Raw genomic sequence first — 21,344 nt, 5'->3', positions numbered from 1 at the left:
TTCTTTTTTTAATTACATAATACATAAAAGGATTACCAATAAAAATATTTTCTGTTTTGAATATAAATATTGCTTATCAGTTCAGTTAAAGAATTTATACGAGCGTGTCTTCGCCAGAATGGACAGATGAATGCCATTACTACAATAATTGAGTTGAAGAACATAGATTAGCATGGGATAATGATACCACATTTTTTATTGAAATTTATTCGCCAAAATTATTAAAGTTGCCACTACATGTCCTGTATATTTAGTAAAAAATAAATAATGTGTTAAAGAAATCCTATTAGACATAGCTAATTCGGGAGGTAATGAGACAGGATCGCGTATGACGTTGAGAGTATTAAAACAATTTAGAAAACCGCTACTAATTATAATATTTTGTACTAAAAATATAAAACAGGATAGAATTATCAATACTTAAGGTTAATTTATCATGAAATTAATGCAATTCAATAAATAAATGGTTCTTATCAAAAGTGTAAATTATTATGTTCGCTGCATGTGAGAACTGAGAAGTAAAAAGGCAGGACGTGATATGTTAAGTTTTATCATTAACTACAGATTTAATTGGCAACAACAATATGTATTGGTGAGAAAATTTATGTGTTTTCTAGATTATAGTTTAAAATTTTTTATTTATGAGTGATAAAATGTTACTTTTGAATAATAACAAGGAATTTTTTGGAGTTTTATTTTGATACATTTAAAATTTACTCATATGTTATACAAATAATTTGTGGGAATTAGACAATTCCTTGTTCATGAGAATAATGAAATTAATAATATTTTCTAAGTATTTAAAAAAATATTTTACCAGTCTGAAACGCGTATTATAAATCAAATATAAAAAATTATAATAAAAGATGTATTGCCACAGCTTTCGCGTGTTTAGTTACATGAAAATTAAAAAAAAGATAGTTTGACATTTGACATATAAAAGTTAAAACCACAATTTGTTATTGTTGCCTGTCAGACGTTTTGCACGGATTTTGATTTAGGAGTGGTATTTTCTTAAAAATCTTTTTATTGTGTGTTAGACGGAAATGATTATTGGTTAACTTTCAGTAGCATTAATTTTACCTTATATTTGTTGTAAGGATGGTTATCACAACATTTATGTACTTTAATTTCATCATGACATAACTGATCAAAATAATATTTAAAAGTTACAAAATCTTAAATTCTTTACAATGGTTTTCGAGTCGATAGTTGTAGATGTATTAAATAGATTCTTAGGAGACTATGTTGAAAATTTGAACAGGTCTCAGTTAAAACTAGGAATTTGGGGCGGTAAGTTTTAAGGCGTAGCGTGATGTCATAAGTATTGAAGCGTGTTCTGCGGGTATTTAGATTTTGATTACTTTTCAGGGGATGTTGTTCTCGAGAACTTGATACTTAAACAAAATGCCCTAGAAGAGCTTAATATTCCTGTACAAACAGTTTATGGACATCTGGGTTTGTGACATTTTATATATCTTATAAATATATTATTTAATTTTGAAAGCAAAGTAATGATTCTTCTTAATTTGTGTATGTTATGTTTTTTTTACATTTGTATTTAGGAAATATATTTAACAAATTAAAATAATTACAAGAAAAGAACAATTTAATAATGAAATCACCGGTTTACTATAAATTACTATGAGAATATAAACATTTTTGTGTTTGAAAAAAGTATATTTTAGTATAAAATAAAAAATAATAATTATTGTTTCTACATGAAATATAATAATCTTAGATTAAATTAAAATAAGATGATAATTTTTTTTATGTGTTGTAAAGAATTGTTAACTCCATAACTTCATTTTTTTTATATTTAAAATCAAAACATATTTATGTTTAAAAAAAAAAACAGTAAAAATAACTATTATTCGACCTACTTTTTATTGTTTAAAACTTTTATCATTATATTGCCTTGAATTTGTTTGGAATTCATATATTAATATATTTTAACAAAATTATAATATTTATGTAGATTTAAGAGCACGCGCACAGAGAGCGGTCAGAACTTCTGAGTTTCCGAGTTCCACATTAGACTGCCCTCTGTGTGCATTGTTGTTATAGTCTCGGTATATTGTAAGGAATGCGGAGCTTGGAACTCCTGATTTACTACACTACTATAGTTAAAAAACTAAATATTTAACTATAATTTATTCTTTGAAGCAACCACAACAGTATTCACTGGCAAAAGCATACTTTTTTTAATTCATGTTAGTATAAAAATACTTTTAGATTGAGAAGAAATATAAATGATTTGATATAATTCAATCAGACTTAAGTCAGTCTTTAAGATTTTTTATATATTTACATCCTAAATATTATGGTTAACATGAAAAAATATTATAATAATATTTTAAATCTATATGTTTCTTTAACATAAAGTAAATATAAGTGTATTGTTTTGTTTATGTTGTAACTAAATCTGCTCACATAACAAGGTTACAGCACTTAGCATGCTGTGTATAGACATCTAATTACTACGAAGGAATAGACTATAGTGACATCATGCACATAAATCATTTGGTTGGTAGATTGTGACTCAGTACTCTTAATTGGAAGGTCATTGCATTGAACTGATGTGATAAAAATTATAATTATAGATATTCAAATTGTTAACCTTGAATGATTTATCGTATGATTTTAGGGATTTTTTTTTTAAACTATTTAATATTCATAATGTCTCAAATAAAAATATATTTTATTTAACCTGTAATAACATTCTAAACATTATTTAAGAGAAAAAGAGGTTTGATTTAAATAGCATTGAAGGTAAACAACACAATATTTTATATATATTTTTTAATACACATATATAAGATTTTTTTTGAGTTACATGTACAATAAAAAAGAAAGGATGTTCAATTGACCAGAATATTTAGTTAGAATCCATACTTTTTATCAATTATATTCTATTAATACCACAGGTAAACTTGTACTGAAGATACCATGGAAAAATCTCTATGGAGCATCAGTAGAAGCAACTATAGAGAGATTATTCCTCATTGTAAATCCCTCCGCTGAAGTTAAATATGACCCTGAAAAGGAAGAAAAGATGGCACTGGCTGCCAAGCAGGCTGAATTGGCAAGAGTTGAAGAAGCTAAGAAAAAGGAGGCACAGAAAGGTTAGTACTTAATATTACACACTTATTGTATATTTACTTTAATATATTTAAGAGCTAATTTATTTCAGATGCAAATAAACTGGATGAGACATTTGTGGAAAAATTGGTGACACAGATTATCAAAAATGTTCAGCTTAAAATCTCTGACATTCATGTCAGATATGAGGACAGTATCACTAACAGCAAGGAACCCTTCTCATTTGGATTCACACTCCACAATCTATCTGTCCACACAACTGACGAGAATTGGAAGAAAACGGTTATACAAGAGGCCGTAACAAAAATATTCAAGGTTTGTATCGAGATATATGTTTCATGAATTCCAATTAAAACTTATCTAATAAAATATTTTCCTTAGATTTTAAACTTGGAAGGACTAGCTGTGTATTGGAATCCGGGTACTGAGTTGTATTCGAAGTCAAATGTAAATGAAATTAAGTCGAGACTAGAAAAAGAAATAGCAACCAAGTCATCCCAACCTTCATTTTACAAATACGGTAAGTTATTCTATTATGTAATAATTTTAACTAATATATTATAATATTAGTATTAATGTACATATTTTTCAGCACTGGGTCCAATTAACGCAACGGCAAAATTAAAATTAAATCCTAAGCCGGAGGGTGATACTCCTAAGTTTAGTATACCAAAGGTTATACTAAGTTTGCATATGGAGCAGCTCTCAGTGAGCCTTACGAAAGCTCAATATCAGGATATGATGCTTTTGGCTGATTCTATGGACAGGATGAGTAAAGGGGCACCATATAGGTGTGTTGGTATTACATACATGTATATAGTAAACATTTTAATTTTTTTTATTTTATATATATATATATATGTATATATTTATGATTATTTATATATAAATGAACACATGAAATATTTTTATCAGGAAATATCGTCCAGATCTTAACAAATACAGAGGCCACTACAAGGAATGGTGGCATTTTGCATACAAGTGTCTGTTAGAAGAGGAAGTGAGGAGGAGACATAGGAACTGGGATTGGAAGCACATGTTGTCTCACAGACAGCTCTGTAAGGACTATGCTAAAGCATATCAGAATAAGCTAAGCTGTAAAGGAAAAGTAGCCAGTGAACACCAATGTGTTCTTGATGAGGCTGAGAAGACACTTGACCTATTCAACTTGGTGGTTATCAGGCAAAGGATTGAAATGGAGGTATAAAGTCATTACTTAATACCTCTTTTGTTCACTCTAATTAAGGTTTTTTAATTTAAGAATATCTTCAGTAACTCAAATAGTTTTTTATTCATGATACGATTATTTCATGTGTATAAAGATTGAATTGCACTTGCACATAAAAAAATATTTTATCTGCAGTTATAAATCCTACATTGTACATTTTACAAAGCTGTTAAATGTTAGATATTTTATAAGCATAAAGCACTTCAGTATCAATATATCATTTATTATCATATGACTATCTTCAACTATGAAGCAAGTGCTTTAACAGTGAAATTTATAGCCTTATAAATTTATCGTAAACATTCTTTCTTATCACAGGATTTTTTTTTATATTATGAATGAGTGGCCTTATATAATAAACACGAGATATATAGCCATGACGTCATTTCATGAAGTTATTTTGCTATCTAATGTATGTACTTTTAAATAATTATATTAAAATATCTAACAAACACAATATAAATGACTATATATATATAATTTTAATAAAGTATGACAAATTAATAGACAGTATGTCTTATTATAAAGAGGGTAGTCAAATAGAAAAAAATGATAAACAAAATAACAATCTCGTATTAATTCCTAAACTACAAGTAAAAGGTAGTATAAGAAAATCCGTCTCATATATCAAGGTTTCATATATACTTTTAAAAGATTAAATAAAACTTTCTTCCATATTATAACGTAGTAAACTTCAGTGAGGTCAATATCCTTAATATGATCTCTAGACAGTTGTGTGAAATCTTTGTATGACATTATTACTGAATTAACGATTATATATAAGATGAACGAAGAATAATTTTATCGTATAGGTGGAAAGATTAGGGAAATTGGAAGAGGAGGCGAAGAAGTCTCGCGGCTGGTTCAGCGGCTGGTGGGGGGGCGGCGGCTCGAAGGATGAAGAACTGTCTGAAGGGATGGCTATAAGTAAGTCTTTATATAGGATGTATATACCTTTTATGTTACATGAGCTAAGATACTATGGTCATCATCTTAAAAGCTTACAGGATCTTATCTTGTAAATAGTAACATATGACCTTAAACACTATGGTAATTGGTCATGGTCTTTGGACCACACGTGTAAGTTAACGCGTGTTGTTGGTCAGAGACTTAGTATTTAAGAAGTAATATGATATTGGGCTTTGAAAAAGCATCAAGTTTTCTGCTCTCATTCACTCACTAATAATATTCTATTACGAAAATTTTCTGTGAATCGACGATGGCAACAGGATTAAACCATGAGTCTATTACCGATAGCTGATCTTTATCACTTAAACTCCAAAAGTTCTTTATTCAAATAAATTTTCTTCCTATATATACCAACTTCTAGAGAATTAGTGAAAAGGAAACTTAAAGTCCCATTAACAAAGTATCACATATAAATTTAAATCATTCCTCAAAAATTACTTGTCTCAATTGTGTATAAAACGTTTGTTCAGGTCATTGACTTCGACGCTATCACATGTATGGGATTGTTTTCATTTAAATATAATTTCCAGTGAAGCAATTCGAGAAAGCGATGACGTCAGAGGAAAAGGAAAAGCTGTTCAGAGCTATCGACTATCAGGAGAATACAGCGCCATTGCACCTACCCACGGAGTACGTGGCGGTTGAGAGTCACTTCAGGTTGGACCAACTGCAGGTCTCCGTCAACGACTCCACGGAAGTATTACGAGCTTGTGTTGAAACTGTCGAAGTTGATATGAGACAACGACCCAGCGCTAATGCTCTGAGGTAAATTCAATTATTATGTCATTCAAATCTCGCTCAAGGTCAAATTAGGAATCTTCAATGAGATGAAATTTTGGTCCTTTATTTCCCATTGATACCTTTTTGGTAGCTACTCGCCTACATTATTTACTATCTAACAGGGTTGATGTCCAAATGCGTGCGTTCACCGTCACTGGCAAGCTCCAAGGTGACTACGAACCACAATTGGTCACATCCAAAGAAGTCACCAAAGACGTGAACCTTTTGAATGTTACATTCGAGACTAATCCATTAGGTAAGAATATAATTCTATTAAAATGTCAATCACATTAACATTTGAAGTTACAAGCTATGTTCATGTATAGACGGCGCGTGTGACCAGAGAGTCAAAGTGCAAGCTCAACCGCTTCAGATAGTGTACGACGCGCAAACAGTTATTGAAATTGTCAACGTTTTCAAACCGCCCACAGAATCCACAGCTCTGACAACGTAAGTATAGCTAATGTTAATTATTTTACTAAATCCAATATGAAAGAGTAACCTGATATTTTCTCACAGACTCCAAGCCGCCGCTGAGAATAAATTATCGGATCTTAAGGAGAAGTCTGCTCTGGGTATGCAGTATGCAGTTCACAATCACACTTTTATCGACATCGACATAGATATTGCCGCCTCGTTCATAATCATACCACAGACAGGAATATACAGAGGGTAATATTAGTTCATTTAAATTTATACCTATATCAAATGTCATTAAGGTTGTTTTTCACTTAATTTGAAATAAATTATGTAACATCACAGAGTTCTCTCAAACTTCCTTATAAATTCATAAGCGCTAGTAAATTTTGTAATATAATATTTGCCTAAGCTCCAACGTTAACATGATAAATGAGTATAGACTGATTGAACTCCTGTAAGAGCACTATAAATAATTAATGAAAGAGTTTAAATGAAACTAATATATTTTCGGATTTACTACGCGGATTTTATTATTTTAAAAACTACATAATCCCGACGTTTCGTTACTTTTCAGCAACCGTGATCACGGTCTTAGATCACGGTCACGAAAAGTCTTAGATCTCATTAATAAAAGAGTTCACACTAATCATTATGTAAAATAAATTTTATTTACAGAAAGGAGTCGTGTGCTGTAGTGAAGCTGGGTGCTATAGGTGTTAAATCTGAGCCTCGCACGGCCGCCCTGGACGTTCAGAGCCTACACCGCCAGGGCATGCAAGACAGGGACATACTGACAGAGATAGCGAGACATAGCTACGACAAAATGACGCTCAGTCTGACACAGATGCAGGTAACTAAATGTATATATTAATATTAAGATATTAATACTCAATAATAATAATTTTTAATGTAACAAAATGGTAAATAAAATTTTGCATATAGAATAATTACCTTACTTACTTTTTAATATATCAGTTGTCTGCGAGTGAAAGTTCTAAAAGCAGTACAGCCGTTTTAGAACCCAAAGAAACAGACGGAAAAAAGTTTTAATATATATTTTTGGTATATGTACCGCATGGTGCATTTAACATTGAGTGTTCCTTGTTATAACATTACACACAGACTACTCACTTTTATTGATCACTGTACATTAGCAAGTTAATCACGTGTGCTAGAAAATGCATCTCGTTATTACATTTTTATCACACATCCGAATTATAGTTTAAAATTAGTTACACACGAGAGTAGAATATATATATATGTTAACGGATATGTCATTGTATACAATTCTTAGGAAATGTATGTGATTCCTAAAAGCGCACGTAAATGTGTGAAATAAATTATACTATACTTACACATTACATATTTCCTAGGAAATCTATACATTTCCTAAATAGCAATCGGAAATGTAAAACATTTAAGATGATGGTGGGTGCGCGGGGACAGCGGGACGAGGGGAAGGTTATTCAGAATCACGCATCGCGCTTATGAAAGCGTGATTTTATAGGACTTTGGCGTCACTCAGAATATTAACAAACGATAAAAACACTGCTTTTATTGAAGGTGAAAGTTATAAAGAGGAAATTGAAGAAGTTTCTAGGGCAAAATCATATGCTAGAGAGACTTCTCGTGATTATTGGTTAGGTTAGGTTAGATTATTATTATTTTACGGTATGGCTGTAACCCGATCGTCTCAATAAGTGTTGTAATAAAAAAATATTATTAATTTGTTTAATTACAGAAAGCATTTAATTCATACATTTCATAATACGATATTGGAATTATATACAATTCCGAGAAAATTTATACATTTACTAGGATGTCTATGCATTAAATAGTTTTTCAAACAATATTTTATAAATTTCCTACTAGGATTTATATAGAATTCCTTGATTTCATACATTTCCGGTAACATATATATAATGTCTGTATTCCAGATAGTGGTGGTGACAGTCGGCGAGGATTGGCACGCAGCTATCGGCTCCGACGAAGCTACACCCTTACACCTGCTGCAGCCGACTAACTTGGTCATACAAATACACAAGTGTCTCATAACAAACGACCCGAGGCTGCCGAAGATTAAAGTCATGGGAGAACTTCAGAAGATTGCGATCAGCGTGTCCGAAGACAGGTAATTATGTCTTTAACGCTATACATATAAGGATCTATTTTGTTTAAACTTTACAGACTTAGAATGTAGAAGTGTTTTTGTTGAGTGATATAAAGCCTTATCAGTTATCATAACTATGCCGCCTTTCTCTATCAATACCATTGTTTGTGGTAACAAGTATTTTTTTTTTAATAGAAACAATCACAAGTTAATGTTCCCGTCAATCTAGCGCAACAGTTATTCATTTAAAACTCTACTTGTTTAGTTCGTAGTTTAGCGCATCGTTACACTATGCACAAAGAGTATGCCGTTTGTGAATCAATAAACCACGCTAATATTATAGTGTGATAGGATTTAAAAATGGAAAAATTATTAACGCTCGTATGTACTTAGTCTGAAAATGTGAACTCGGTTTAAGATAAAACTCGCTGAAATGTATATTATTTTTCACGTAATTATAACTATCATATTTTGTTTTAACCATAAAAAATATAGAACTATAAATACTATATAATTTTTATTCGTTATTTGTTTTTAGGTTGCTTACGCTGTGCGAAATTTTAGTCAGCATGCCTCTCCCGCAGTCAGAAGAAACGACCCAATTGAAGGTAACATACAATTTATCGCCTGACTCAATAATAACTAACCATTGATATAATTTTTATATATTTTTGAAGATATTTGTCTACGAATTTGCCTATGTCGTTTCTGGTCGGATTCTCGAGAATGACACTTTATCACAAGATGGCGGCGGTGTGGTAAAATGTTGTCAAATTGATAATTTTATATTTTGTGTCATTTTGTATTGATGTAGTCCGTATGTATTTAATACGATACGTAACAAATAATAATTATTGTTATTACATTTAAATTTTCATTTTTAATTGCGACAGACAAAAAGATTTGCAAAATGTCTCTATGAGTCGTGTATGACACGTCATTTTTAAATACTAGTAATAAATGTCGTACTTGCTTCCCTATTAAATTTCTAAAGTAAAAAAAATTAGAACATTAATCATAAAAAAATATCAAAAGCGATACAGATTTGATCTTTCTAAATAATTTAAAGGCGACAATAATGTCACCAGCAGTGCTCGGTTGCGCTCGAGGCCTCTTCCGATTTCGTTGTCTCAAATAAATCTTATGTAATAATGTAAACTGCTACCTGTTGAGAGAATAATACATGATCACTATATGCTTATTCAACTTTAAACTTAAATGAGTGACTTTAAACAATAATTTATCGCAGTACATCGTGTTGTGTGAGAGAGAATCGAAAAGCATGTATAATATTGTTATTATACTGCCGGTACAAAACGTCACTAGGCAGATAATTAAGAAACATAACACAAGAAACGTAGAAAAAATATTTTTTATAAATAATGAGAATATTTATTTCTGTATAATTTGATTGTAATTGTTTACTATAGTTATTTGATATATCGAGAACAGTATATATAGATTTATGTATTTTATTGACAGATGATTGGATTTTATAAAATCCATGCTACTTTAAATTGTATTATTAGAAGTTATTGCAGTATTAGTCGTAGTTAGTAAAATCGTTTAGGTTTCGTATCGAATTAAAAAAAAATTACATATAAACTAATCAATTTACATAATTGTTTATGACTCTCAGGCTAGTGATTCCAAAGCGTCAAGTCTGTCTCTGCTGAAGTATTTGGATCCAGCCGAGAAGCAGAAGAGAGACAGCGCTCGCTCTAAACAGAGGAAACATGAAGAACAATCAGTCCAGCTTACAGAACTAGAGGCATTCTTTATTATGAAGGGTTAGTCTTGTATAATTAATAATATAGAAAATTCAAGAGAAAAAATTGAAACTTATTTGAAGAGACGCTTGATAGTATCAAAAAGTCTGACTCGAATTAAAACTATTTATCGTATTTAGTTAGGTTCGAGCATAAGATAATTCGATGAAAATTCTAGTGGTTTGAACTCAGTGTAGTGAATGCAAAAAGCTTATTGGTGACCACAACTGGTTTAAAACCAATGTAGTCAGCCTCTAGACTCTAGCACAGGGAAAAATGAGCTAGCCTTTCTACAGAGTGTATCCTGTAGAGTATCCTTTACAGGATACACTCTGGAGAGTGCGCAGGAATTGTACACTTTAATTATTTTATTCTTGCAACCCCATCCATTGCAGACCTTCCTCGCATTGAACCGAGCAATACGTTTCCTTTTTCTTCATGCGTATAGCAAAGGATCGGAATAATTTGGCTATCCGTATTTTCTTCGAATTCTTATTTGGTTTTCTTCAAGAAAAGGGTCATAGGTTGTCACTGAGATAGTGCGTTTACGACCTACAATTTAATTTTAGTCTTCTCACTGGTGGAGGTGGAACGACAGTCAGGCACTGTCCTGTCGAAGTTGAAATATATATACATTTTATGATTCGACGGTTATATTAAAGTAATCTTGTTCAAGAATAAGATGTCGTCTTATGATTTACCGAGCACCATGTTAAGCCTGAAATCAAAGCACAAAGATAGCTTTATTCAAATGTATTATATATATTCGACGTGTTAGTTATGTAAACCTAATTTAGTCTGTACCTTTAGTAGAGTTCGATATAATGTATCCGCAAAAAATCATAGTATAAAATATGAATAAGCTAATAAAAAACTAACCTTTCCAGAACTGATAGTAAGCGTCAACAGGAAGACCAGAAACGCTAATCAGGAATACGAAAAGTTCCTCGTATTTTCACTAAATCTTCTAGAACTAACGGCAACTCAGAAGACGTTCACGTTAGTAGCCAACGTTAGGCTCGGATCAGTTAACATGCAACATCATAGAGTGGGACAGAAGATTATAAACATGATACAAACATCTGACACTGAGAATAATATAGAATTAAAAGACGACGAGAAGATTGTAGCGAATGTGGCAAATCAATATTTGTTTAACGTTACATACACTAATGTGAGTGGGATTTTTTTAACACAATCTTATATACTTTGTTAGTGCTAACAGTTGGTAGTATGAGTTAAGTTTTGATTTAAAGAAGGATAAGAATTGAATGAATATTGGACCCAAAGAACATAATGAATGTTCAAAACAAGATAATTATAACTTCCAGGTAGATAAAAAATGTCCCGAATTCAGATCACATTATGGTTCTGTGGAACAAATGATAGAATTGGATTTCACCACGCTCACTGTTTTGCTTCATCTGCAAGGACTACAGGAGATTTTAGTGATCGTGAACGAATATCAGGTACGATCCGTAACGTATTTTCTGTTGTAACATGTTCTTTTTTTAATTTTGTTTTTTTTTTATATTTCAGACAAGATTACAAACAATCCAAAGTTCAGTTGATAGATACGCTAATGCAGGGCCTCTGGAAACAATTGCGGAAGATGAGGAATTATCTATAGCCAAGTCTAGAGGTAATTGGCTTGTTGCTAGAAGTATTTTTTCGTCTCGTACAACTATTAATAAAATAAATATTTTTTTGGCTTAATTTTTTTTAATATTAAACGTACAAAACTTGTTGAGGTGTTATATGGTCATTAACTTTTTTGGTTTTAATGGAAATCAATTTGTTTTATTTGTGTTTTTTCTTTTAGTAAGCGTAACCAAACCATCAAAACGCAAGCAAGTAGAGAGCATACAATTGAAAGTGAACGTTAAAATCGGGGCTGTAGAGATTAGTTTCGCAACTGACATTCGTCCTTTGTCCACTGTTAAGTTACAAGGCGCAGCTGCGGGACTCATATTGAAGAGTTCGTATACACAAGTGGATTGTGCGATCGCTTCCATTAAAGTGGAAGATTTGAATCCAATGACCCTTCACAAAGAGGTATTGACATAAATGACATATTAAAAATGACATATCAGTTTCTACATAATTTTGTGATAATATTATTTCAGATCTTGAAAGTTTTGGGCGGCGATGTCATGAATGTTCAAATAGTCATTTATAACATCGATCAATTTTCAAACGTGAGTGACGTCAATATGTCCATAGACGCGCAAATCAATTGTCTTCGTATAGTATTCCTTAATTGGTTCGTCACTTCGATGCTGGTAAGTTAGCCCCTAGGTATATTTCTATGAAATATATAATAAATAATTATCGATATCTAAAATGAGAGAATGTTTCTTGTTTGTCCTACAGGAATTTCTGAACAACTTCCAAGCGGCGCAGGAGGCCATTATCGAGGCGTCGTCCCAGGCCGCTGAATCCGCCCGGGCTAATGTAGCCACGGCCTATCAGAATTCTACGAAACTTTCGCTACGAGTTCGTCTCGCGGCTCCGTTGTTGGTATTGCCTGAAAACTCGACCAGCCCCAGAGCCTTACTATTGGATCTCGGACGGATGTCCTTGAACAACAAATTCGTTGACCTTCAGGTCGAGGTACGGATATATTGTATTGTTCGAAAGTTATTTGTTTTCTTGCATAGGTAGGCATCTCATTGAATGAGTTTTGTAATAAAATCAGAGAGCACATAGTTCTAGATATTTAAGTATGTTTAAAATTAATGATCTACGTTTGAATAGCAACTCACCTGTAACATTGAAGGGTTATAAATCATATGAGTGTTTTATAATAATGATCATAATGTTTCCAAATTCTCTATTAGTTTTTTTTAAATTAATGTTATTGATTTCGCACCTTTCAGGACGTAAGTAACAAAGTGATCGTTGATGAGCTCACCCTCGAACTGGAAGATATGAAGGTGTCGTGTGTTGTTCTCAAAGATGACAACTACCAAGAGATCGTACAGGAAAGGAAATTATTAAGACCAACCAGTTTTAAATTGTTCGTCAAACGAAGTCTCTCCTCTTGGTACGAAACCCTGCCAGATCTGGACGTATCGGGAAGGATGAAGACGATAGCTGTTAGTAACATTCAATGATTATAATTTGTTTAATAAATAGTAAAGAAAGTAATAAATATATAGTGTAAAATTCGTTGCCAAACTTTGAAATTTACCGTGTCAGCCCATTAATCGATTAAACTGTCGTGTCGCGTTTCGACTCTTACTCGGGTCGATGATGTTTCATTGTATTATTTCTATTTTAATTTTAATTCGTGTATCATCTCTGCATCGCTGCAATAAAAATATGTTTCTGTATCATCAGATCACCGTCGGCCACAGTGACTACAAAAGTATTATGAATATTTTAAACCAAAACTTGCAAGAGGGTCAGAAGGCTGAGGAACTCAAAGTTTCGTCGAATGTATCTAAGGTGCCTTCCAAGGCTACAGTGAAGAGTCAAACGAGCAAATTACAAACGAAGTCGACAGTGCAAGTTCTGACACCCAAAGAAACTAAAATGCCACGAACTACTATCAAATTTTCATTCACTATGGACAGTTTTGTCATTGATCTTATGAACACAGTCGATGTAAGTACATTCACACTGACTACAGGGCGAGACTTGTTTAGAATAATAACGTAGTTCATACAATTTTGTTTAAATAATACAATTTCATACAATTGTTTAAATAATACAATTTCATACAATGTTTAGAAGATTAATTTGCATCATTAAATTGTAATAACATTTTTTAAGATAAATTTTGTCCCTCTTTATTGAAGTTAAATCTCAATACGTTTTTTATTAAACTTTCAGACTAGTGTAATAATCGAAAAACTGTTGTAAATAAAAAGTTACCATCACAATAAAAACATTTAATGTACGGAACATACCAATTCACTGATAGGATGAAAGTTATTTTAGGCAAATAAAAAGTACAATTCGACGCTTAATTTTAATGTACAAAAATGCTGCTACAGTGACATATATGGAGATAGATATGATTGTCTCCTGCATTATTACGTAATGTCTTTCAGTCTGCAGAGTCTCTGGGAGACGTGGAATTGGCTCGATTCTGCCTGGCGTTGCTATCTTTGAAAGGACGTATGTTTTCGGACGGTTCCATGCACACCTCTGTACTGCTAGTGGACTGTACGCTTGATGACACTAGGCCTGGAAGAGGAGCTAAGATCACAAGGTTTATATTATTATATTAATTAATGTGCCTTTGAATATGTCCCTCTATATTGGACGATGAATAATAGTTATTCTGTTAAAAAGGTATTTAGAAAGAAGACGCGACCATAAGGACGCTAAACAAAACCAATCGAATGAAACCATAGCGATAATAATGGAGACACACGACAAAATACGCAGCATGATCGATGTGACGTACACCATGAAGAACGGGGATACATTCAGTGAGCTTATACTAAAAACAAACAAATTATTTGTTACCTTTTAACTCAATAGCAAATAAATTAATATAATATAATCAAATATTTTCTTTATAATTTTCAGTTGATATGAGGATTTTCAGTTTCAATCTCATCCTTGCTATGGACTTCCTCAACAAGATCGCCGAATTCATGACGACCGGCCTCGGTGATGCCCCGGATACTAAGGCTTTGCCGGAAGTCAAAGCTATGAAATCACAGACCGAAAAGTCCGTGGACAATATGGCTGTAAGTATAAAATACTTTTAATATACGCGAACTGGGCTCAAGGAATATAATCAAATTATCTCTTATTTATAGAAGAAGAAAATATCAGTTGCTTCAGCGCCGTTAGAGTCGGAACCACAGAAACTGACGATGATGACTGTGAACATTAAGATCGAACAGCCGGATATAATACTGGTGGAGTCACTGGAACAGAAGGAGTGTGATGCACTGGTCCTGAACGTTAGTGTCGGAGTAGTGGCCTTAGTAGTATTAGAATAACAAAGTGACTAACAAAGCTTCATTTCACCGTTAATTGATAAAGCACAACTAAACTGAACTATTCATTAGTTTTTCTGATAAGTCAATCCCTAACATTTATAATTTTGAATGAAACCTGTCCTTTTTTTAGTAATTTTTTTGGGGGGACTACATTTGGGAGATATTTTTTTTTTTTTTATGGAAATGATGTTTTTTGTAGGAGGAATTTTTTTTAAGACATATATTTGTATATCTGTAAACTAGATGGAGGCGCGTTTGAAACTTCGTCGTACAGAGGAGCGTATGGTCGCCGAGGGCGGTGTGTCGGGGTTGCAGTTGGTGCGACGCCGGCTGGGGGTTCACGCCCCGCCTCGATCACTTCTAGCTCCTACTAATCTATCGCTGGCATTGTCGCAGCCTCCCGGACAAGGTCTCCACGTGGACGTAGCGCTCACAGACATTAAGATCACCGTATCACCAGGTGAGAATACTTTTTAATCCACACAGGCGTTAAAATCTAGAGATGACACTTCGTTAAGTCTTACCATCTCTATGACTAAACCTTGATTGTGGCTGCTTCATTATTTAAATGACTTAGGAAATTCGATCTTTTTAACGCCTAACGTGTGATAGCTGTTATTAATCGTAATAATTATTTTTGGGATAATTCAACCATTTATGTAATATTTGTTTTGATACAATATAGTTTCGGAGAAATTTTAAAAAATCCTCTAAATATTTGTATATTGCACTTATATATATATATATATATATATATATATATATGCAATTTGTTAAGATATTTAATTGTATTAATTTATTATAATAAATATTATTTTCAGACACCATAGCTTTACTGAACCGTGTGCTAGCGACGGTAACGAGCCGTGAAGAAGATAATATTGTACAAGAAAATAATGCCATAATTTACGAGAGTCTGTGGGATATCAAACAATTCAGACCAAATACATACTGGTTTCTTAAGACAGGTAAGAAACTAAGTTCATGCTGAGTGCCTATTATAGTGTTATTGTTATAAAATATTATTTCCTTTATTTTTCCAAAGAGGAGGCCGAAGAAGCTATTAATCTAGAAGAATCAGAGCAAACGGTCGCTAAGGCTCCTGTGGGTGAGATCTGTCTGCTATCGAGTCCTTCCATAGTGGTGGCGCTTGAGATGGAGATCGGTAACGAAACGATACCAGTACTGGTGATGCAAGCGTCGCTCACGGGACAAGTCAAAGAATGGAGTTCTGACGTTAGTATATCACTTCGTTTTAAATCTCCTTTCAATATATGTCACATACAAAATAACTTAGTGACATAAACAGGTCATATTTTATTGCAAGTTTTGATCTGATTATTTCTATCAACAGTTCTATATGGACTCTACGTGGGCGATGCAAGTATCGTACTACAACATCGGGCGCGCGGTGTGGGAGCCGCTTGTAGAACCAGTTGAGATACTCAAGGACTATCAGTACAAACACGTGCCCTGGGAATTAAAGATGGAGGTAATTTAGCATTTAAAAAAATATCCTTACTGGTTAGAATCCCTTCACTGTGGCATACCAATATACGGGTCTTGAATTAATTTTGAAACATTATCAATCACTATAATATGGAGCCGCTTGGCTTTGTAATGTGGTAAAATATATCAATACAATTTTGTGTTTATACTTTGTATTCCAGAGGACTATAATAAAATGTAATATCTAACGTATAGGCTAAAACTCGGATAATCTGTTTGTACTGTCATAATTTTCTTAATTCATATAATTTGTTATTATTAAGACTCAACCTTCACTAATAAACCTTCATGCTTTATATAACTTACATATATTAGTATATTTCTTATCCCCTCCTATTTTTGTGGGTCAAAATAAGATATAGATGAATAATAATGTTTGTAGGTGGTGATGCGTCCACAAGAAACTCTCAGTATCGAAACCTCAGAGGAAGCGAATCTTCAAGCGCTCGCTACTTACAAGCCCAGCAAGACTGTGACTATATCGAGTAGTGAGACGTTAGAGATAACCGTCTCCAGAAGTGGTATGGAGGTAAATGACATTGTTCCAGTATCAGATAATAAAATTCGCTTATAATTCGCCTTCATCCAAACCCGTTAAGACCCTATATACGCTGTTATGAAGTAAAATTCTTGGGTCTATTCATATATTTTTACATCATTTATATCTTTTAGTGGAAATTTGCTTCAATTTGAGCCAATATTTACCTAGCAGGAGATAGTATAACGTTTCGCTTAACAATTTCAGTTGATTAGTGAGACTGTATTAAGTCTTTACCTACTGATAGTCTTTCTACCTTATTTTTCACAATCCAAGTCGTTTTATACTTTGCTTTTTTTAGTCTCTCTGATCCTTTATATTCCAACACCTCTTTAACTATAACGTCTCTTTGTTTGTGTTTCAGGTCCTTACACAACTGGGCAACTCATTCTCGGCCGCTGTAGGTGATGCAGACACATCGACTGCGGCGAAGTCGAAATCAGATGACAATGTAAGTTAGTTTTGATATTTGATATCATATTGATACTAGGTAGTAATAAAGAACACTATTTTCAGATTTCTCGCAAGAAGTTCTTAGGCGCACCCTATGTACTACACAATTGTACGGGACTCACAGCCAAACTGACCCTACAAGATAATGCTGACTTTTCCGTGTTTTTGACCGAGGAGTATACAGTATCAGATTATAGGTTAGAATGAAAGAGATGTATATATGTACGTATAATATCGTATATTTATCACATAGATAATTTTTTCCAGGGAAGTCGTTCTGGAACCTGGAGCCTGCTTGCCGTTGCAATTAAAACATGGCGGTATTAATGTTATGAAACTAAACGAACCTCCGCCGCCGTTGAAGCTAAACGTTAAGGTATTTATTATATACCACAAACTCATTACCAAATTTGCTTGAATAATTATTTATACGTAATCATACGTAATTGATGTTCCATGACAAACTTGTTTATTTTGAAAAATTTTCAGATAGTAGAAATGGAAGAAGAAATCCAAATACCAGTTGAACGTGCGGACAAAAGATATTTCTCTATAGGGAAGAAACGCACTGGGGACATGAATGCCAAGAACGTGCCGCACGCCGCTGCCGTGGAACCTCGCGGGCTCATCTCGGACGTCGTAATGCATGACGCCGCGCTTCATATTTACCTTCGGAGTATAGTACAGGTGTGCGCTGTCAGTTATACAAAATCATTTAATAAGTTTGCGAATAACTATTTTGGTAATCAACCAAATTCATCTTTAAATGATTTTTAGTTATTAGATTGAATTTATTAGTGCAAATATTGCCATAATGCGCAAAAATTTCATCCATATAAATTTGTAAAATTGTATCAAAGGTATTTGATGAAAACTTAAAACATGTTTTTTGGATCACATTCTATATTAGGACTACCCATACACTTCTGTCCTGATAGCGTTTCATTAAGACGTTAGCAGTATCAAGTATTTTATTTGTTTGTTTTGTTCATATTTCAACTGTTACGTATTACTAACGTTATCTTTACGTCAGGTCACTAATACTCTGTCAGTGAATGTGTCTGTGTACTACATGACACTAAGCGGCAACGAGGTCCGTCTGTTGGGCGAGGTGGCTCCTGGTGACACTCTTCGTCTTCCGCTACAGGCTGTTCACACACCCACCGCGGAGATATTTTTCTCAGTCGAAGGTGTGTTGTAGGCCTTATTTTCATTCAGTCTCATATTGTACATGTAAAATAGATTTGTTATTATATAATGTTGTCGTGATCCAGGTTTTACCGTATCTGTGTCTCCGTTCGTGTGGCGCGAACTGCAACAAGAAATGAAGCTTTCCAAATTGCTACAGTGTGACTCCAAGGACAAGAACAGCGGAGAGAAGTTTTATTTGAGAGTAAATTATAGTTTTTTTATTTGTCATGTATAACTTAGTAATTCTATTACTATTATTATGATGAGAGAAGGGGACATAGAAATGACTACTTATATTGATATACAACACCCTCAGCAGGAATATTAGAATGAAGATGCTTTCTTACGTACGAGTACTTTGATTGTTAATTATTTTGTGTTGAATTAGGCCGTTTTGGCAAAATATTTTCTTTTACATTTAGTGTGTCTTAATGAGGCTAAAACTAAATAAAATTTCAAAAAATGTAGCACTCAAGCGGATGGAAAGGTCATTTCATAATATATAGATTATAGATGACTTTTCTTTAGGAATCATCTTACTCTAATTAAACATTAATAGGCTGTGGGTACAATGGAGCAAGTATTCTTCGAGCATACTAACCGTCATACGTTCGCGTCTTCGTGCTACGACATCGTCCTAAAGCCGGCCGTGAAGCTTCAGAACTGTCTGCCGGTGCCCGTGGTCGTGTCGCAGCTAGGACTCCGGAGAACACAAGTGTTCCAGCCGGGAGAAATGTTCCATCTATCACATCTCGCACCAAACAAGGCCTCCGTTGTTATTATGGTCGGTTATCCCATTATATTTATACATAATCTGTGTACTATACTGCAGAATTAAACAATAATAAGTCAATTTTATATCTATCACTAATCTACTCATGTCCATTCATATTCAAAGATTATAATCTTAAATTATTTACGATACTAAATGTTGCCAAAATTAAAATATTAATATCATAAACATTTTCAGATACAAAACTACTTGGATAAATGCTGGGTGTGTACCAAGAATCTACCGGATGTAGACACAGAGTTGTCTGTGTGGTCGTTCGAGTCACACGACAGTCCGTCCGTCATGACGTTAGAGTTAGGTGTTCACAGCGCGGACCTCGAGGGGACTCAGGTGCTCTCACTGTACTGCCCCTTCTGGATGCTCAACAAGACCGGCTTCACGCTGTGCTATAGGGTGTGTATGACGTCATAACACAATATCTACTTTACACAGCCTCGTATGACATTCAGTAATAAATAAATAAAGAAATCGGGATAAAAATAAAATTTTTGAAAGTAAAATTTGTTATTGTAATAGTTTAGTTTTGCTTCTAAATATTATCAATTACTGTGGTAATATTACTGTACGCTAATTTAACTTGAAACCTCTTTGAATAGTTTTCGTTAAGTGCGACGTAAAGCCAGCAAAAAATGGCTGCATCTTGTAAGGCTGATATTGATCCTAAGTTTAAATACAGCAGAATGAGGCTCTTTAATCTAGTCAAAACGATAAAATACGAAAGAAGAAAGATAGAAAAAAACTAAAAATCTTTTTTTTTTTTTCAATTGAATATAAAATTTTTGAGCGGTGGAAATGTTCGTTTTATATAAAAAAAATAATGAAATGTAATATTGACAAATAAACTACCTATTTCAAATGAGAAAACATAGCAATTGATACCTGCGTCTTGGGCTATAACCTGTTAGCACATCTTTTACTGTTGCATTTTGTTGTTCACTAAAGTGTAAGTTCAGTGCTAGCTACGAATGGTAATAAGCTAATTTTGGTATGAATGTAAGCAACACAATTCATGATTGCAGAAATCAAAGAAACCCGAAAAAGACTCCAGCACCCCCAATAAGGTACCATTAGCGGTTTGAAGTTCTAGTGACTTTTATTTTTGCCCAATTCGCTTGTATATTTACATTATAATTCGATAACTATATTACGCTTACGTTGTTTAACTACATTTTAAAATCCCTATATGCAGTTTTTTTTGGTTTCTTTATTATTATTTTTTTTTGCGCATGATCATCGTATTATTATCATATCATATCATACCATATCATTGATATTTCGATCACCTGTATAGGGTCATATCTCAGTAGTTCGAATCCCATTGTACATGTAGTGTCTTACATTACAGATAAAATATACTCGTTGCAGTAAATTTATTAGACGTCACGCGTCTTGTTTGCCGGTGAGTGCAAACTATTAAGGGAATATAATGTGTACATTTATAATAAATGGTAATGGACAACATAGTTCTTGGTTCGAGCACTTTCTTGTAAAGCCGTCGTCGGAGTTATGACCCTTCCT

The 21,344-nt window shown here is 33.2% G+C and overlaps 1 protein-coding gene and 1 long non-coding RNA gene across 5 annotated transcripts in view; one reads left to right on the top strand and one right to left on the bottom strand.

Moving 5' to 3' along the window:
• The first annotated feature begins 960 nt into the window (after positions 1 to 960).
• Positions 961 to 21,344, top strand: part of LOC116766770 (intermembrane lipid transfer protein Vps13) — a 32,564-nt gene continuing 12,180 nt past the window's right edge. The window contains exons 1-42 of one of the 4 annotated variants that reach the window (XM_061521762.1): positions 961 to 1,293; positions 1,372 to 1,458; positions 2,928 to 3,125; positions 3,194 to 3,417; positions 3,484 to 3,622; positions 3,695 to 3,893; positions 4,018 to 4,303; positions 5,143 to 5,257; positions 5,830 to 6,064; positions 6,202 to 6,335; positions 6,406 to 6,529; positions 6,599 to 6,751; positions 7,175 to 7,349; positions 8,437 to 8,630; positions 9,148 to 9,217; positions 10,249 to 10,399; positions 11,266 to 11,552; positions 11,710 to 11,847; positions 11,918 to 12,020; positions 12,201 to 12,433; positions 12,505 to 12,660; positions 12,752 to 12,991; positions 13,258 to 13,476; positions 13,721 to 13,987; positions 14,437 to 14,597; positions 14,681 to 14,820; positions 14,921 to 15,084; positions 15,157 to 15,303; positions 15,586 to 15,802; positions 16,164 to 16,310; positions 16,388 to 16,578; positions 16,697 to 16,834; positions 17,234 to 17,380; positions 17,754 to 17,840; positions 17,906 to 18,039; positions 18,110 to 18,218; positions 18,332 to 18,529; positions 18,876 to 19,032; positions 19,117 to 19,235; positions 19,593 to 19,817; positions 20,004 to 20,219; positions 20,846 to 20,887. In XM_061521762.1, coding sequence (XP_061377746.1) covers positions 1,194 to 1,293; positions 1,372 to 1,458; positions 2,928 to 3,125; positions 3,194 to 3,417; positions 3,484 to 3,622; positions 3,695 to 3,893; positions 4,018 to 4,303; positions 5,143 to 5,257; positions 5,830 to 6,064; positions 6,202 to 6,335; positions 6,406 to 6,529; positions 6,599 to 6,751; positions 7,175 to 7,349; positions 8,437 to 8,630; positions 9,148 to 9,217; positions 10,249 to 10,399; positions 11,266 to 11,552; positions 11,710 to 11,847; positions 11,918 to 12,020; positions 12,201 to 12,433; positions 12,505 to 12,660; positions 12,752 to 12,991; positions 13,258 to 13,476; positions 13,721 to 13,987; positions 14,437 to 14,597; positions 14,681 to 14,820; positions 14,921 to 15,084; positions 15,157 to 15,303; positions 15,586 to 15,802; positions 16,164 to 16,310; positions 16,388 to 16,578; positions 16,697 to 16,834; positions 17,234 to 17,380; positions 17,754 to 17,840; positions 17,906 to 18,039; positions 18,110 to 18,218; positions 18,332 to 18,529; positions 18,876 to 19,032; positions 19,117 to 19,235; positions 19,593 to 19,817; positions 20,004 to 20,219; positions 20,846 to 20,887 — 6,966 coding nt within the window. In that variant the 5' untranslated portion in view covers positions 961 to 1,193. Of the gene's footprint in view, positions 1,294 to 1,371; positions 1,459 to 2,927; positions 3,126 to 3,193; positions 3,418 to 3,483; positions 3,623 to 3,694; positions 3,894 to 4,017; positions 4,304 to 5,142; positions 5,258 to 5,829; positions 6,065 to 6,201; positions 6,336 to 6,405; positions 6,530 to 6,598; positions 6,752 to 7,174; positions 7,350 to 8,436; positions 8,631 to 9,147; positions 9,218 to 10,248; positions 10,400 to 11,265; positions 11,557 to 11,709; positions 11,848 to 11,917; positions 12,021 to 12,200; positions 12,434 to 12,504; positions 12,661 to 12,751; positions 12,992 to 13,257; positions 13,477 to 13,720; positions 13,988 to 14,436; positions 14,598 to 14,680; positions 14,821 to 14,920; positions 15,085 to 15,156; positions 15,304 to 15,585; positions 15,803 to 16,163; positions 16,311 to 16,387; positions 16,579 to 16,696; positions 16,835 to 17,233; positions 17,381 to 17,753; positions 17,841 to 17,905; positions 18,040 to 18,109; positions 18,219 to 18,331; positions 18,530 to 18,875; positions 19,033 to 19,116; positions 19,236 to 19,592; positions 19,818 to 20,003; positions 20,220 to 20,845; positions 20,888 to 21,344 lie in introns of all 4 variants that reach the window. The other 3 variants (XM_032656860.2, XM_061521760.1, XM_061521761.1) reach the window with 3 other exon arrangements.
• Positions 18,117 to 19,773, bottom strand: LOC133318997 (uncharacterized). The gene is made up of 3 exons (XR_009752711.1): positions 19,635 to 19,773; positions 18,860 to 19,154; positions 18,117 to 18,536 (listed from the first exon to the last, which is right to left on the bottom strand). It is a non-coding gene; the product is annotated as an uncharacterized LOC133318997 (long non-coding RNA).

The sequence above is a fragment of the Danaus plexippus genome, chromosome 10 (genome assembly GCF_018135715.1).
Source record: "Danaus plexippus chromosome 10, MEX_DaPlex, whole genome shotgun sequence".
In the NCBI taxonomy this organism is placed as follows: Eukaryota; Metazoa; Arthropoda; class Insecta; order Lepidoptera; family Nymphalidae; genus Danaus; species Danaus plexippus.
This window is presented reverse-complemented; position numbering and strand designations above follow the sequence as displayed.